Source organism: Periplaneta americana, chromosome 5 (genome assembly GCF_040183065.1).
Source record: "Periplaneta americana isolate PAMFEO1 chromosome 5, P.americana_PAMFEO1_priV1, whole genome shotgun sequence".
Classification (NCBI taxonomy): Eukaryota; Metazoa; Arthropoda; class Insecta; order Blattodea; family Blattidae; genus Periplaneta; species Periplaneta americana.
The window spans coordinates 65,218,447-65,238,102 of record NC_091121.1 but is presented as its reverse complement, the minus strand read 5'-3'; the positions used below and the strand labels follow the sequence as shown (position 1 = coordinate 65,238,102).

Here is a 19,656-nt window from a genome sequence, read left to right as displayed (position 1 = left end):
AAAATGGTAGTCCAAGAAAAACAGAGTTTGGTAATCGACATTAAGACATGTGGATCAGAAACTTTAATCTCCGGTGAAACTGAGAGACCGTTTTTTGAGAGTGAATTTCTCTTTCAGTAAAATTTCTCACAGGTATGTTAATACAGAAAGAAACACTTTCAGTTTTACCGACTATGGCACTGCCTCATTGCACAAAGCATACCGGTAACTAATACACACACACACAAAAAAAAAAGAGTGAAACTACTAAAAAAAGAGAAGAGAAAAGATTACGAAAAAAAACATAGGACACTGGGGGGGAGGGGTTAATTGGTTATTTTACGACGCTTTATCAACTGCTTTGTTTATATAGCGTCTGAGTGAGATGGTGATAATATCGGTGAAATGAGTCCAGGGTTCAGCACCGAAAGTTACCCAGCATTTACTCTTAATAGGTTGAGGGAAAACCCCTGAAGAAACCTCAATCAGGTAACTTGTCCTAACCAGGATTTGAATCTAGGCCAGCTCGTTTCACAGTTAGGAATGCTAATCATTATTCTAAAGAGGAGGACAAATGAAATTAAGAACAGGAAATATAAAAAAAATACATTAAACGCAGTAAACAAGCACATTAAACGTTAAAACAAATGTTGTTCTCGTTAGAACACAAATACAGATGGTATTTTAAAATGGCAAGCGATCCTCTGTTGGTAGCAAGGGAAACATTACAAATGAGCCATTGTTTAATTGGAACTTCTTGCAGAAACTGACAAAAAAATCGAAGTATTGTGCCCCTAGTCATAAATATATATAGTTACCCAGCATTTACTCTTAATTGGTTCCACATATACTATATATATATATATATATATATATAGATGTATGTTTTTTTTTCGCCTGGCATAAGCTTGAGTTTTCATTATTAAGTGTACATGTATATGGATTATATTATTTTAAAAATCTTTCACAAATAAAAATACTAGTACCATATATTCATATCAATATATGCGCATGTTGGCATGTTATCCAGTTGATTTCAAGATAAATTATTCAGTCAATACTACCGAGTGATTTCACGAGTTGTTCCATGGCTGCCAGATCATACTTGGTGGACAATAATGCATCACTGCTGGGTAGAATATTCATCAAATTACTGTACGTTTAGTTACAAGTTTAAAATACTGTGACTGTAAATGCTAAAACATTCACAAGGAAGTGGTATTACTGATTTACGGAAATGACATGTGGGAGGAGTAATTGTATTATTAGGCACTAAATTTTGTTTACATTCTTTCATTGAGTTTCGAACCTAATTTTGATGCTGCTCAGAGGCTTCACATTTATGCATTTGATTCCATTCTCGAATTTTCCATGACCAAGTCATTGCTGTCTTGTAATTGGCCGAATTATTAGCATTGACGCAAATTTAAGCTCTCCAAAGCTTGGGGTTACCAAGCGTATATCATTACAGTCGCGTAAAAATGAACATATTATGAAAGGTATTATTTAATAAAACGGTTCCTATCTTTCATGTCAATGTTATGCCTATGTTAACAGTGATGCAACATTGCCCAACACTGCGAAATCTGATAGTGGCAGAATACTATGTGGAAAACACTGAATATATGCAGGCGATTAGATGTTCTAGCAACTCTGGTTGGGTTACACATTGCAACGCATGAAATAACTTCAGTTTCTAACACCTTAGGAATGAAAGGATCCACTTTCAGGATAAGGTTCTGCAGTAAGATATAAATAAGGTGTGGCAGTGAATCAGACGATTATAAAAACGCCATAAGTATTGAAAAATATATTATTGATTTAACATATTGACCTACTACATGAAAACATAATCCTTACCATTATTTAAAAATAACGTGTGATCATTAAAAGGACGACGAGATACTTCAAGTACATAATTATAATTATAATAGTACTAGAGTCATCATCATCGAAGAAATGGGACTCTATACCTCAAGAGAATAGGATGGTATTACTTTGACACTGTGGACTGGCTTTTCATGGAGTCTTTCAAGATTTTCACTTGCCAACAGCGAAATACTGACAAATCCTGAAAGGTGAATTGAGCCTCATCGCTCATAAAAAGATTGCTTACGAGTCTGGATTTATATTTATCATGTTCAAAAACTGTTGACAGAAACGTGTAGGTTTGCATGATCACCATTATTCAGTGTGTACATTATCTGAATCAAACTTTCGTAATATTCAACATACTGGTAATGCGAAATGTTTCAGATTTCGTGAAGTCTCATAGTTGTAGTTGTGTAGCTCCGAAAGCTACGTTACTTCTATATTATCAGGAAGGTACAAAAGAAGAACTTGTCCATTATGTACGTTACTAAGAGATACAGTAGATTGTACCTAGGGACCTTGGTAAGAGATTTAAAATGTAGTTTCCTCTTTCATTGCCTTTTCTGATGGTAGTGATGACTGAGAAGATACACAGCTGTACATAGTTTGTTCATGATGATGATGATGATGAAGGTAATGATGGTAGTGATGATGATGATGATGATGATGGTCATGGTGATGGTGGTGGTGGTGGTGGTGATGATGATGTGATGGTGGTGGTGATGATGATGATGATATGGTGATAGTGGTTGTGATGGTGGTGGTGGTGATGATGATGATGTGGTAGTGGTGATATTGATAGTGATAGTTGGATGGATGGATCGATTTCAAGAAGACAGTGAGACAATATTCGCACACTGACATCATAATATATAGAAACTCAAGCTACAAAGCTTAATTTTGATGTGAAAGATGAATGGCTGTACATTTTGCCTGGAGTCCTTTCATTTAAGGATGGGATTCTTTCACGTTCTGTAGATCTCCTTCATTTCCCTCCTGACGGAAGTCATGCTAAGAATATTTATTATTCCCATAAATCCAGCTTCCTGGCCAGGTACAAACCCATGAACATCGGATCCAGTGGCATGCATGGCGATCACTAGATCACTGAGATGAGCTGGTGATTGTGATGATACCGGTAGGGAGGTTGCGGTAGTGACGAAGACAAGGTGAAAATAATGATAGTAGATAATATGTTATACAGTCGTAGTTCTAAATTTCGATGCTGAGGTTTACTGTGAAAGTTTCACGTGCAAACATTCTCATGGAGGCAAATAAAAGTTTTTTTTTTTTCTTCCACTATGCTAATAATGTCAAAACAAGTGCTTACACAAATTTTCGCCACTCGAGCGCAATTATGATGACCATCAAGAAAGTAAGTTTGACTGGGGTCGCTACAGAAAGAAGACATAATTTAATCGAAATATTAAATGAGACAGATACAGCAATTGTTGAACTGTTTTCCAACATATTCCCCACTGGAATTGAAACATTTGTCATACCATGGGATCAACTTTTGTATCTTTGTGTCGTAAAAGTGTGTCACCTGAGGTCGAAACCACTGTGTGTGACAGCTGTCTGCACTTCTCTGTTGATCCTGCGGTATGACAAATGTCTCAGTTCCAATGGGGAATATGTTGAAAAATAGCGCAACAATTGCTGTATCTGTTCCAATAAATCTTTCCATTGAAATGTGTTTTCTTTCTGTAAGCGGTTTCAGGCAAACATACTTTCTGGATGGCCTTTGTAATTGCGCTCAAGTGGCCAAAATTTGTATAAGCACGTGTTTTGATATCATTAACAGGTGGAAGAAAAAAGAAATAACCTTTTTATCAGCCCCCATGAGAATGTTTGCTTGTCAGAAGTTATAATTATTTTGCTATAATGCATACGTCTTTCTTCTCACTAGGTATGGCGGGTAACTTGGGAATTGACGGACACGGAAAGTGCAGCCTACCGCATGTTCTCTTTGTATTCCCCTTGTTGTCTTTGTAATCCCCTCGTTCTCCTTGTATTCTCTTTGTTATCATTGTATTCCCAGTGTTTTCCTTGAATTTCCCTTGTTCATCTTCTATTCCCCTTGTCCTCTTTATAGTCTCCCATTTCTCCTTGCATACCCCTTGTTCTTATATTCCCCTGTTCTCCTTGTATTCCCTTTGTTGACCTTGAATTCCCCTTGTTCTCAATGTATTACCCTCCTTATCTTTGTATTCCCCATTGTTTTCCTTGCATCCCCCTTTTTCGCCTTGTATTCCCACTTGTTCTCCTAGTATTCCCCTTATTGTCTTTGTATTCCCCTTGTTATTCTTGTATTCCCATTGTTTATTTGCATTCGCGTTGTTCTTTATGTATTCCCCTTTTCTTCTTCGTATTTCCCTTGTTATCCTTGTATTCCCTTTCTTATCCTTGTATTCCCCTTGATCTCCTTGTATTCATATTATTCTCCTTGTACTTCCATTATTTTCGTACATTCCCCTTGTTCCCCAAGTATTCCTTTTTTCCTCCTTGTATTCTCGTTGTGTATTACTAATTCTCCTTATATTCCCCTTATTCACCTTGTATCCACCCTTGTTCTCCTTGTATCCCCTTGTTTCGAGCGCTGTTCATCAACAGCCCCTTCTACATAAAGATATGCAGCATAGTAAAGATACATCTGTCAACACATGATCGCACTCACACGTAGTTTCTACGTAAATATTGTGGCGCCATTTGGAATGTTCTCGTTGCGTCAGGGAGTTGTGCGCGCATCTAGTAAGAAGGAGGTGCGGCAAAACACGAACCCCTGACGCTAGCCGCGGTACGGAGCGAGGGGGGGAGAAAAGCTGCTATGATTGGGCGAAAGTAAGGAAGCATCGAGAAACGGATCTCTTTCGAAGATTCTGAAAGCCATGCGAATCGAAGATTCCAGAAGTTATGGTGTAATAAAATAAAAGCGCTAGTGGCAGACAAGAGAGTCAGTGAGTATTCAAGTCTACAAGTGAGTCTTCGAGCGAGCAAGGAAGCCAGCCTTCGAGAGCATCTGGAAGACAAGGGTTCGACGTGCAGTGGAACCGCATCTGGAAGACATGGGTTCGACGTGCAGTGGAACCGCATCTAGAAGACTTGGATTCGACGTGCAGTGTACATGAACAGTGAGCTAGAAGAACTAGCCAAGGCGAGTGAACTGTGAACTGAGAACTCACAGTTCTGTTCTGCACATAGTGCATTGTGAACACTAATTGAAATTAGAAGTACACTGTTGTTCTTCTCAATAATACACGTCCCGTATTGCCATTGTCGTCGTGTGGAGTGCAATAACGTCTATTGCGTTGCTGTGTTGAGTGGAATACCCATTGTTGTGGGGTGAATTATTAAGAATAAAAGTCACATTGTTGTCGGGTGTGTGGTGGTTAAAGCAAAATAAATGTCACAATATGTTGTTGTTGTTGTTGTTGTTGTTTTCTAATGCCAGGCATTTGACAATAATGTCATTTGACTTCTTGCACTCCAATATTTTTCAAAGATATTATTATGGTCAGCCACTGAAGCGCAAAGCAGCCATTGTCTGCCATTTTACCAATTTTTTTAGATTTCATTCAATTGCTCTGTTTGCTTTTAGCTACCCCCATGCAAAATACTACCTATATCATTTCTTCGAAATTGTAACCAATGCTGTAAATGGCTTAAAATTACCTCTTTGTGTGAGAAAATTTAACAGAACTCACCACATCAGATATGAAAACACCGTTGCCATTCTTGCGACCTACTATACTGAGTCCAAGCCCCTTTCCAGGCTTCTTCATTAGCTCCACTTCCATCACGTTGAAGATGTCCTCTTCTTTCGTCGAAGCTTCATCTCGAAACACCACCATCTTTACCTGTACACAACATCAAAACATATATTTATGTTTCTAAACGAAAAAGCACTAATTAAAATTTCCATATCAGCACATATGTTTTGTTACCTTGGCAGGCGTTTGTCTTAGAGCTGCCAATGCTCTGCTGTGAGTGATGCTACGAAAGTCTTCGCTGTTAACTTCCAAAATCTGATCTCCTGGCTTAAGGCGACCATCTTTTGCTGCAGCACCATCTGGATACACTTCATGAATTATTATTACTCCCTGAAATATAAACAACAAGATTACACAATTGATACAATGAAATCAATAGTTACATAACATCACTTGTTCATAAAATTTCATTTTCAGATTTTTTGTATCAATTCAATTTTTACGCGCAGGCCTAGACACTCAAGCTAAAAATAAATCTAACCTTTAACTTGTCCATGGTTTCAGACGATGTTTAAAAAATGAGCAACAGATATTGCATACCAGTACTAGTTGATATCTAATGCCCTGACTGTGACAAAAAAGCCATTTGCTGTGTTGCATTCCTATAACTACAGTACTTATGACATCCTCAATGTTTGCCAGAGATTTGAAAATGCTGATGTTTGTTCTGCATTAATTTCTTCTGACTCAAATAACATACTATTTGCAAATATTAAGAGTTTCCCATTTTCTGTAAAGCAGTTGGCTTCAGTGACAAAAGACAAGAGTATCTTTTGCAAGAGCTCATCTGGGATAATCAGGAATTACATTTGCTTCATTTAGAAGTTTCCCCTATTTTGAATAAAATGTCTTGTATACTCAACAGTAGCCTATTAAATTCAACATTCTCTCAAATATAAAATTTGACATTATGTTTCACTGATGCATAGTGTTTTCATTTCTCGTTGTTGAATCATATTTTCTTTTTCCACAGTCACGCATGAAACCCAATTTCATTACATTCTACAACACACACTGGTTTCCACTTCAAAACTTTTCTTCTGAAATTTCGTATTTTATCATCCTAAGCTTCTAGTTGGTATGATATTTCCTACAGGAAATAATAGACTGTAAACAGAGTGCCTATTGCTGTAAAAACTGGTCCCACTCGATTAAAAGTTAGTTGTCCCTATTGAAATTGTTTTGACTTTCTGCTTAGAAGATTGTTATTCTGTTATTAAGGTTAGTAAACTTTTTATATAGATCTTAAATACCCTGCTCATTTGCCACTGAAAATCAGTAGATTCAACAGCAAAGCTGATTTTACACTATTATGTACGGTATTGAAAAAGAGGACTGAGTTTCTATAAGACAAAGGGCTGTTGAGAACACGGATCCTATGTTACCCTTCACTCCAGAACAAGAAGGATCAGCACATTCCAAAGATTTTGGATAAACTTGCCAATAAATGGGGGAATAGGTGGGACGTGTCTCAAATCATTTCTAATTATTTTCTTTATAATGTCAGAGCATTTATACTACAGTATGAGAAAAAATAATTCGGATTAGTTATAGTACAGAATATTTAATAAAAGCTTGTTTCCAATTTTCCACTTTTTAATCATATTAGAATATCATGTTGCATGTCCAAAACTAATGTTTGCATTCAGATTTTTTTTTAATAATCGCTGTAGTAAAATAGGACAATGAACATTTTTGGAGACTGTGACAAAATTTAATATAATAACAATGCCTATGGAATAATGTGAAATATAAATAAGATAATATACTTTCATATTCTAAGTTTGATTTTAAATGTATTCTGATAATCAACAATCAATCGGTCAAATGTAATGTTTCGCGTGTTTAGCCAACTAAGCCATGAAAAGAGGCAGTGTTAAAAAACAGTAGAGATTTTCGTTTAAAAATGACGGAATAAAAACAATGTTTGGTACTCGTTATTATGATGTGTGCATTAGAAATTTCAGCTGTCTGATAAATTAGATAAAGAATCATCATTGGTGTTTTAATTTCTTTTTCAGTACAAATTCTTTCAAGTATATGTTAATATATTCATCATGAGCATCATCATCATCCAAACAAATCTAAGGCCCAAGGCCTGTTATGGTCTCAGTGAGTCATATGGACCATAATTTTTTTTGGACAGCCCAATATATAATATATTTATAAAGATACAATTTTTCATTCTGTATATTTTGTGAACATACAGGTTAGTTAATGTTTTTTTCTACATATGAGTTACTTTTTTTCATCCTTTTACACATAAAACACCATAATTATGCTCCCTGCAGTTAAAAACACATCTACACATCAAGATTTGCACAGTCTGCAAGCTATTTAATATCACCTCTAGTAATTAATGGCTAACGACTTCAGTGCTAGTGACTTATTTACATCATCTCGGTTAGCAGCAGAAACTGATAGGTACATTATGTTGGCTTTACTGCATTACCAAATATATCGGTGATTATTGATTAATGCATGCACACCAAATAGATTGGGACTTTGTTTCGATGATATGGCACTAAAAGAACTGTATAGTCTGTTCAATTTCTTCGAGTGCAGTTGGACGTTCATAAAAGCTTCGCAACTGTTCACGAAGAAGTTATACTAACTTTACTATGTTTATAGTATCTCATGACGCATTTCCGAAAATTACTTAGTCTCCAACAACAATATTAGAACTACTGATATCGAGTCCACTGTTAAGAAGAATAATCGGGAGTCATTATTGTTAGGTACTATGCACGAAAATCTGTTTCTTGGACAAGCAAAGTTTCTCAAAAGCCTGAGTCAATGAATTTCTTAGAAAGGAAAGATTTCACAATTTTCCTTACCAGTAGCGTATCCGAACCGCCAACTATGCTGAGGCCAAGACCCATCTTGTCCTTGTTGATCTCCACCGTGGTCTCCTTGCCAGGTGTGATCTCACACTTCGTTGGGTCAACAGGCGGTTCCTCTGGAGTAGAGGATTGATGTTTAGCAGTTGGAGAAGGAGATAATCGCAGTGTGGAGGAAGGTGAGGCACTCGGTGAGACAGGTGTTGTGGCAAGAGAAGTAGGATGACCCAGGCACGAACCAGGTGTTGTTGCAGGTGATTTTGAATGTGCCGTCGGAGTTTCAAATGTTGGAAGGCCAGAATTTGGCATAACAGAAGGCGACATTGTTTGGATGGATTTTGGTGGTGGAGATTTTTGTGGTTTCAGCGATGAGAGTGGAGGTTTTGGAAGTAATCCTGAAAAATTAAATTGGTCACTTAAGAACACTTTTAAAGGAGAAAATATTGCATAACTCATGGAGAACATATGCAGAGAAACTTAACTGTATTAGATTTTTCATTGTTATATATAGCTTAAATTTACAATGAACTAATAATCATAAGATTTATTTAAGAATTTGTTTAACCTATAAAGATAAGAACAATTGATTTAGCATGTCCGTACAAGCACAGTCACAGGTATTCTTATTTTCTACTGACAACATTGTTCTACATGGATCAAGTCTATTCTTCTTATGAATTCCAAATATTTAAAATAACATACAAGTTTAAAAGTAATTCTGTGGCTTAAAACTGTTATTTTTATGTCTTGTATATTTAATTATGAAATAATCTTAGTGAAATATTTAAAGATTCAGCCACATACATATACATAGACACTGTTTTTGATTGTCGTAATGACTGTGACTGTGTTGACAGACAAGATTTTTTTGCAAAGCTTTGTATACTCACATGGCCATGCATAATGCAAATCCACCAGCACACCGCGACGGCAAAGCGAGATAGAAATAAACACGCAGTTAATACCAATGTTCACAAGCTGATGAATCAGTGCAGAGAAAGCAACGCAACATTATCAGTGAAAAAGCAAGACAGACAACTCGCAAAGAAAACTCTTTCCGCAACATGCCATGAGGGAAAATAAATAAGTAGAAGAATCATGGAAGGCAGCCAAAAAATAACAAGATTCAAGAAAGAAACCTTTAAGTTATTCCAGTGGATAAGATGAGACACAAGCACCGAACTAAATACTATAAGGGAACAAAAATAATATGTGTGAGGATTCAAGGGAAATTATCTACCGGTAGTTATTTAGTGAAATATACTTGTATGTATGTGTGTCTGTTTTTCCACACTGTACAAGAATAATTCCCTACTATTCACAAAAAAATGTGTAATGTTCAAAGGAATGTCACTGTATAAAGAAATGTTTTTTTTTTTATTCTACAGACTTAGAAAAAAGTTTTGTCGCACAGAAACTTTATAAGTCCCAGAAAGGAGGCATTGCGCATGATCAGACATATAATGAAACAAAACCAATTTTATTACCTCAACTAGTCATTCTCTTGTGAATCAGGTCGCTCGTCCTCTGATCATGCACATTACCTTCTTTCTGGGACTTATAAAGTAGGCTATCTATGCGACAAGACATTTTTCTAAGACTGTACATATTGCGCAGCAACTGAAGTAACCATTATGTTAAGTAAATATTTGTCAAAGTATCTACGATGGCATTCTACATTTTTCTATCTTTCACAAAGTCAAAAAAAATTGCCACTGACGAAGATTTAAACTTACTTTAATTCCAACTCTACGAATCTGCAACACATAACAAAAGAAGGTGTTGTTCACCTACTCTTAAATACCATTACAGAGAGATATGGCTGACAAAGAGACTCCAAAAACTTTATATAATAATCAACATGAGATGATGGTTTTAAATCACTTTAGAACTACTATGTTACTTCCTGTTCTACAGTAAGTTTCAGCAAATTTTTCCGGTGTTACTGTTGGCCGACCAGTAACACATCTCCCCCGACTCCCCTGCTTGGATCTGTAAACTCAAGTTGCTTTACTAGATTAAAAGTTACGTACTATGTTATATTAATAACATTTGGTGCTCACACTGCTCACAGTAGCTGCTGGAAGCGTTGCCCATCTTGTGTGATGCATAATTCACATCACTCACAGAATCTGCTTCAATAAACCTATTCAATAAGTTTAGTATTGTTTTTCCAGATGGGAGAACCAGTCGGCAAGGAAATTTATATCTAAAGTTTTGCGTTGCTCTGCCACATGATTTATTTTTCCATATGTAGGCCTACGTGTTCAGAATGTGTACACAACCACACACTGAATATTTAACCATTGCAAAACACAACACACGTAACAAACTGCACTTATTCTTAGTTGAGTCACTGTGTGCCATTACTGGCTGTCAAGGAAGATTACAGACTGGCACAGCTGGTGTCAGGGAATGAGATTCATCAACCATGCAACTCTCACGTGATGATCTCTATACCTCTTCATCTCATTTCCTCTCTCTTGGCACACACACACAAAAAGAGCTGATGCCTGAAGGATAATATAAGCGCCAGTCAGGAGTGATGAAACAAGTTAATCATTAGGGGATTCACCAGTCATGCAGGGAAGGCTAATTCGTGAGAATAATCGAATTGGGTCTTCAGTGATCAGTCGTAAACTCATTAAACAGAGATGTCCAATTCTGAAAACGTACATACGGACAAAGAAATTGTATGGCAGAAACAATGGAAAATTTTAAACGCAAATTTTCTGACTGCTGAGTTCTATGTAGAAAGAAACACTAAATTTAGTAACTCAGTTTAATGAAACAGATTCTGTGAATGATGTGATGTGAATTACGGTCAACACTTCCAGCAGTAACTGTGAGGGGGTGAGTACTGAATGTTATTAATATAACATAGTACCAGTACGTTAAGTTTTAACTAAAGTAATTCATATTCTAAGCCCTACGATATTAAATAGGTTTGACAAACTTTCGTTAGAGGCACAATACTCTGTTGATAATATTCAATGTGGCAGACACAAGCATTTTTGGAGACATACCATCTATACCATTTCGTTTGTGAACCTCATCTTATGGAAGAAATAAACTGATGCTGATTTCGACTAATGCTGCTTTGAATTATTTGCCTTTATTGCTGTAAAGTTATTCTAATAATAAACATTATCACTGGACTGCGGAAGTTCATGCAGTAAAAAATCACAAACTATGCATGCATTTAAAATTTCTAAAATATATACTAAAAACGAATCATATGCAGTAAAAATTACGCTTAGAAGAAGTTTTTCTTGAGTTCTTGCTTTACTCTGAACAAATACGAGTACAAAATATTTTTACAATATGAATAATGCAATAATGGTAACATTGAAATAATAATAATAATAATAATAATAATAATAATAATAATAATAATAATACTGTAACAACAACAACAATAATAATAATAATAATAATAATAATAATAATAATAATAATAATAATAATAGTAATAATCTTCTCATTCTTCTTTTCTTCTTCTCTGCTTCAAGAATTAGGCAATTTGTCCATTCCGGCTTCACAGTTGTAATAATAATAATAATAATAATAATAATAATAATAATAATAATAATAATAATAATAATAATAATAATAAATTTGCATGTAGAACACGTGAAAATACGAAAAATCAATCAAAGAAACAACTAAAAATACTTTCTGAAAAACCGATTAGTAGAAAACAGGGCATTGTCTCGTGACTGGAAAAAATCAGATTATAAAAAGATAGAAAATGAACGATTACCAGGAACTCTCACTTCTAAGTTAAAAAAAAAACACTTGTTTTTCACATACTTGATAATATATCACTTCACCATCACGAGAGAAACATTTCTCCTCTTTCATTTTCCATTTTGATAGTAGATTTTTCATGTCCTATCGGTAGCCTACTTGATTTTCTTTTGCTATTTTAAAGCTTTCGTCACCGAAGGCTTGATAATATGTCACTTTAACAAGTTTTAATAGAAGGTGAAATAAAATATAATCACTTTTATCCAAGCATATCAATTCTGCCATTGTTTTTATGAAGCAGTCCAGATAAAAGTAAAGAAATGCCGAAGAGCAATAATATTTGGAGAAAATAAAAATTGACAAAACGACAAAAATACTCAATATAATAATTATACTCTTAAATATGTAAAACAAAATAACATATTTATGGCAAAAAACCTTTCCAAATATGGCTTTATTTCAACTTATAAGATATGATCAGGAAAGACACAGCTGACAAAGTTTTCAGGTATATGCACAATAAATTAAAATATGCATTAACATAAACTTCCGCAGTCTAATTATCACGTTGTTAACGCAATATGCCTGAATGAATTGAGTGACTTATATTGACGCAAAAAAATTCTCAGCAGGATATTTTAATCATAAAATATTTCCTCCTCATATTTGGTATGCAGAAGTAAAAGTAAATGTGCTTTTTTGCTAGTGATTATATTCTGTTTTGTCTCTCAGGTATGTTAAAATATTTATACTGGTCATAAATGTTGTGGAACTCTCGTTGTGTGCTGTCACCATGACGCAGAAAATATTTTAGAAAACTAACATCAATAACCAAGAGAGGATTAAATTCAGAATCGAGTTCCACACGCTTTTAAAAATTGTGTCTTACATTCAGTGTACATAGTAAATGGCTGATATGTATTTACAGAAATGTATGTAGTGTTTTGGAGAAGGTGGGAAGAACTCAAATTACTATGTAAAATAATAATAGAGGCAAACAATCTACAAACACATCCACTTTATTTTCTTATCAAGTTTATTAATCTTTATTGTATTGTGGAGATGGGTTAGGAAAACATTAATGGTATTACAAGGTTCACTAGAAGAATGACTGTAACAGCTTCTGACAAGTCGGAAAAGAGGAAATTTCTTGTTGCTTATTTTTATTCTTTTATATAGTTTTGTTCACATTACTGTACGTATCTACCATAGAAGTCTGCACTCACCGAAATTCTTAGACCCAGCCGAATCTGAACCAACCCGAACCCGACATTAGCTTATAACTAGAGGGCGGAAAAATGTGCGTTACCACGCGATACAGGTTAGTTTAGTCTGAAATATGGATGACGTCATAGGCACAAGCGCAATAACATAAAAGCACTACGAGAGGGTGGCAGTACAAGTAGAAACCAACGAGTGATCTTCAGTGTCAACTTATAGTCATATGGGGAAGAAAGTCAGGTCTTTACAATATTGTTTATTGCCTTTGTGCAGGTGGTAGTGTTGTGGAAAAGTGATTTAAATATCTAAGTCGAAGTATTTGGAATTAAACAGTCTAAGAAATAAATACGGAAGAGAGATTTTGGTTCCGGTAAGGGAAAATATTTTCTGTGCCGTGCGCAAATGTGAAAATAAAATACGTAGGAAATATTACATAGAACGGCATTGTAACAGCAAGAAACATACCGAAAACGTAAGGAGATCTTCGACATCAAATAATGAAAAACATACACGATCTGAATGTAATGTGGATTTATGTAATATAGGCTAAAGATTTCTGCAAATATTCCGTTCAAGAAACTTGATAATCCACATTTTAGAGGTGAAAAGGCGAAAGAAAAAATTTTCAAATTCTGCAAAAAAAAAAAAAAAAAAAAAAAAAAAATACCGGTTATATAGTTATCTGTAAAAATTTGAGTGGAGGGAAAAACGACATACTACGGCGCTTTTTTCATTTGCACCTCTAACATCTTGTGACACGGAATGAAGCTTTTCGATGTTGAAAAACTGTTTGAGTGAGAGACTTCGAACTTTCTCTTTTGATAATTTACGAATGTATATTCTGGTTCAGTATAATCCATCCTTTAATCATCCAGGCGGTGGCAGTTAACATTTAAGGTAATTTTTTCAATCATAATAAGTATATTACAACTTCATTCCAGTATTTATAGATCGATTGAATGGAGTGATAAGGTTGTCATTACCAGACTGTAGGCTACTCTCTTGCCGCTGTTTACGTGAGTAATGACAACAGTATAGTCCATAGTCACTGAACTTAAGGCATAACGCACATTTTCCTGCCCTTTACTTATAACTATCATCCGAGCCCGACCCGAAACCTGAAGGCTAGGAGAGATAGAGCAGAGGCCAGAAACCACATTGGCTAGGAACAGCTGCGAGCATCAGAAGGAGTAATCTCCCAGTCTCCCAGGTAAAACAAATAATTAATGCTCTGTGTCTATGACTGAGTAGAGATGAGACAAATGCCGTTACGAAATACAAAGTTGAACTGAACAATAACTTACGATACCGATAATCTGCTGTTCTGGATGGGTGTCGGGTGGACATCTAATCGTGCATGCATTAAAATATTCGTATTACTTATTTAATCAATAGGCCTATATAATTCGCGAGGGAAAAAAAGGTTTGCATTTCTTTAGGGCCAAAGTCTGGCCCGAACCCGACAAGCATAAGTGAATTTCGATCCAAGCCCGACCCGTGGCCTTGACCCGATCCCGTGCAGAGCTCTAATCTTCAAGAGCACAAAAGCACGTCCTTCATTTAGGCCTACCTCGCTGAGTACACAACGCGAAACTGGGATATGCTGTTGTTTTTTGTCTCTTGAGAATTTTAATTTTAACGTGAAATGTTTATACTCGAATGCCAAATGATTTAAAATGTTACGAAAATTTCGATATTGGACATCAGATGAGTTACGTCACACTATTTTGACGTCACTTGCTTAGCACGGATCATTTAGATGAAATACAATAATTCTATTGTAAATATTTGTACATATATGATATATATTCAATAAAGAAATAAAGGTAAAATAATAATAATAATAATAATAATAATAATAATAATAATACAACATATAAGTTGCATTAAATTTATTTCACTTTCAGTCATTACACAATCCTTAAATGAAAACCAATTTGTTAAAATGTTAAATATTTCAGCAACATCAAACCGAGAACATATACGATTCACGAAATTATAAAAATCCTGTAAATCCCGTGTCACTTTATGCCAAATTTTATGTATAACATTATTTACATCACAGGCTACTCGGTATAAGAAGCATGAAATCATAAAGTAGGCTATAAAGCTTCTGACAGTCGCATATGGCACAGACTGCTATTTGTGGAGAACTGTCAGAGTTATATTCATGGCTTCCCCACTAAAATAATTCAGACTACGTAGTGAAGATTGCTATTTATACAGGGAACCTATTACATTAATTCACAGTGGTAATAGATGAAGTCAATGCAAACAAGTTTTAACAAACAAGTTTTTTAATACGTCCAATAGTTTTGAAAATACGAAATGTAACATATTGCAACGCTCCTCGAGGTCATTGCTCTGCAGTGGGGGTGAGTGTAACTGCAATCATTCACTTCGCAAGACTTGCTAGAGGAGAATGTAAACAAAAACGTCTCATCAGTTACGTTTCGATCAAATTACTGTAGATGATAACAAAGTGTTCATACAATTAACTACGCAAATTGTTTGGTTTGTAACATTCTTTATTACGCTCTAACCACTTTAAGTCTAAATTTAATACCATTAAACTTATTTAACATTCACAGTATCTGTTGATTTCTTAGATTTTTACGTAATTACAAAATAGTAATGAATGTACAGGTTGATCCGTTTGGATATGGATAAAATAAAAACACCGTAAAACATTTACTACTGAACTTTATTTGTTGAAACTTTGTGCATACAACACTGAAAGATGGGAGATTCCTCAGAGCTCAACATGACCCCCATTGCGCACCCTGCACAACTCATAACGGTGATATAATTCAGCCCATGTCCGTTTTAACATAAGAGGAGTGATTTGTTGAAAAGCCTGAGTAATTATCATCAATGTTCCTGAGTTTCTGCGAATAGACAATGTCTTTAACAAAACCTCACACGAAGAGTCAGGAGGGATTAGATCTGGAGAGTTTGGAGGCCAAGCCAATAGATAGCTGCTTCTCGTACTGGGTTTCGCCAGCGACCTCCTACATGTTTTTTTTTTTTTACACAGAACCTGTTTCTACAAATGTTTGATACCACAACATTACGGAATCGTATATAGGTACATTACGCACACAATATTCACGTCAAAATTCCCTTTGAACTCTTTTAAAACTCTCAAATTTAGCATACCAAAAAACACAATATGCCCGCTGTTGATTTGTAATAGCCATTTTAATCATCTACGATTTTCATTGTCCTTTCAGATTATGCATTGTTGATTGTCATATATGGAAACTCCCATCTTTTAATCATAATATAACCAGCAAGAAATTTTTCCTACTATCATAATAGCATTATATTTGTTTACTTGTTTCACACTATTGCATGTTGCCATTATCACAGCTAAAGATAAACTCTACAGTCCTACATTAAATAAACAAAATAATAGCATTATAATAATAAATTAATATTATCCATACCCAAAAGGCTCACACCATACGTTCTTATAAAACAAAAACTACAGTATTTGCATGAAAAATTCCTTTACATTTGATGTAAACTCAAAATAACATTATTACAAATAGACATTCTGTAACTCAATCTCCATTTAAGTTATTATGTTTGAAGAATTTAAAAATAAATTAATTTAGAAAAGAAATTAAGTTTACAGTAATGTTAAGTAATGTGTTAAGTGTTACGAGTGTACAGTAATTTGATCGAAGCGTATCTGATGAGACTTTTTGTTTACATTTTTCTCTCGCAAGTCTTGCGCAGTTACACTCACCCCACACCGCGGAGTATTTGCAGCGTTGCAACACGTTACATTTCGTATTGTCAAAACTATTGGACGTATCAAAAAACTTGTTCGCATTGACTTGATCTATTACCTTTGTGATTTAATGTACAGTAATAGGTTCCCTTCCACCTTGTATAAACAAATATTTGGTTAAATTGCATTGCTAAAAACAGCAGAATTTCGTCATTATACATCCAGATTAAATTAATTTATTAGGATTAGTAATCTTTTCTTTCTTCAATTTGTGTATTTCACATAATTTGAACATAATCTGATTCCGATTCTTGATTACCCATTTCCACAACATTAGTTATCTTATGCACTGGATAGTAATTTTAATGTGAGTTTTGAAAATGTTTGTCTATGTCCTATTTAACAACAATCAGTTAGTGTGAATGCAAGGCAGAACATCCATCACAACAGAGAAGGAGATGTAACGCAGGTTATGAGTGTATACTCACTCGGTTTCTCCGGCTCTTTCGGTGCTGGAGGAACTGCCGTGGCACTCGGCTGCGGTGTGGGAGTGGGGCTGCGAATATCCACCTCTGCAGCTTTCTTTTCCTCTTCCTTCACTTTATTGGGGTTGCACACAACCAAAGTGACCACGCCCTCTGTTTTCTTCAGCAGAGATGCGGCCTGAAATGAAGGCAGTAAATGTTGCTGTTTACTCTGACAGTTCTACAGTAAAAGACTGCTTCCAATCTCCATTGAGAACAGTTTTTATGTTCTGCAAGTTGTATCACGCCCCATTTTTAGCAAGCACGACTAAAGAATCTAGTTTAAATTTCACTACTAAATAACTTTTTCTCTCCTGAATGTAACACAAAATATTATTACAATTCTATAGAAGACTTTGTTTCAAATGTTACACATGTTTACAATCAATCCTTCAATTACTACATTTTCATGGAATATTTAAATCGATTTGAATACGCTTACCGCATTGAAACCTTCATGAAAACGAGGATTCGAAACGATTTGAGTCTCAAGGTCAATACACCTAAAACGTGGAATCGGATCGTATTCAATACGGATTGAGTTTCTTGAAAATGCGTATCGTATTCGAATCGATTTCAATGCGCTAAGCTCATGAACGATAGTCATTTGTTTAATCTGTCATCTGTTTTACCAAGAACGAGCGCAATTTTACATGTTGAAAAGTCGTGTCATAACACATAATATTTTGTACCGGTATTTTCCTAAACGCCATCATCATTCTACATTAACAGCCAAAATATCAAGTTTCCATGTGTCTCAGAAAACGCAACGCTGTTTATAGTCAAGGTCAAGAGAATGATCAACATGCTAACATACTACTGCTTTCGAAACTTCAGCTTCCGTATTCAAATCGTTTTCAATATATATCGAAAATTGGAACAGAGATTGGAGGGATCATACTCAATACGTTAAGCGTATTAAAATCGATTCGAATACTCCTTGAAAACGTAGTAGTCTAGACCCAAATATTTCAAATAATACGTGCTCATTTTTAATCATGAATAAATCAAAATACAATGTCTCAGAAAAATAAGTGCATTAAATTGGAAGAAGTTTCGGGCGGCGGCAACGGCAGCGGTGATGGTGATGATGATGATGATGATGATGATGATGATGATGATGATGATTTCAGACAATTTTCTTCCGGGAGAAAAATGAAACAGTGGGGCTGGAATATCTGGATATCATCATAATTATGGTAATGCTTTCCAATTCATTTAGTTATCATCATCATCATCATCATCATCATCATCATCATCATCATCAGAAACATTTCTTTCACTCAGAAGATGACGTATCTGACTCAATATACAGAAAGTGTCCGTTTTTGTTCCTCCTATACCTCTTAACAATAGTTCAACATTCATTCATTTACATTAGATATAATTATATATAGAAATAAGCGCGAGAACTGGACATACGATTCTGGGATTTATCAGTTAACATCATATTCTAAAAATGAACCCAATGGAAGACCTTCCAAAGACTACTAGTTATTGTGTTAGTACTAAAATAGGCCTAAAATTTAAACAGCGCCTAAAAAAAAGCTATGAAGTAGAGAGAGTTATGTCAAATGATTGTCTGGAACAGTCATGTACATGCAACCAAACCCGACTGAGCATAAAAATTCCATGATTCGGCCTATTTACTGGAACTAGAGAGATGAATAATTGGTACAAGTTTTACCACGGTCTGAAACATTGACGCCGTTAGCTAGTCTCTCCCTCGTCTCCCCCGTTAACTGTGTCCCTGACTTGAAAAAAAATGTGATTATCGTGAACGTGAATGTGTTGTTTCTGAAATTAAAAGAGAAAACACTGACCAATATATCTCTAATTGGATATAATGCGGTACGATAGTTCTAAGTCACGGATGTCTGGCATTCAATTAAAGATATTCTCTGTTGTCTTCAGAGAAATATTAATTCGGTATGAAAATAGCAATATCTTACAACACTTTT

At 35.2% G+C, this 19,656-nt stretch overlaps 1 protein-coding gene across 15 annotated transcripts in view; it reads right to left on the bottom strand.

Annotated features, from left to right (window-relative positions):
- The window catches only part of LOC138699780 (multiple PDZ domain protein-like), a 1,065,748-nt gene that overhangs the window by 34,562 nt on the left and 1,011,530 nt on the right, over positions 1-19,656 (bottom strand). For 14 of the 15 annotated variants that reach the window (XR_011332076.1, XM_069825919.1, XM_069825908.1 and 11 more), the window contains 4 exons: positions 17,660-17,834; positions 8,459-8,856; positions 5,796-5,951; positions 5,556-5,708 (listed from right to left, as the gene is read on the bottom strand). Coding sequence is in view for 14 of the 15 variants with exons in the window: in XM_069825919.1 (XP_069682020.1) it covers positions 5,556-5,708; positions 5,796-5,951; positions 8,459-8,856; positions 17,660-17,834 (882 nt within the window). In the remaining variant the exon portion in view is untranslated. The remainder of the gene's footprint in view (positions 1-5,555; positions 5,709-5,795; positions 5,952-8,458; positions 8,857-17,659; positions 17,835-19,656) is intronic. The other variant, XM_069825918.1, reaches the window with a different exon arrangement.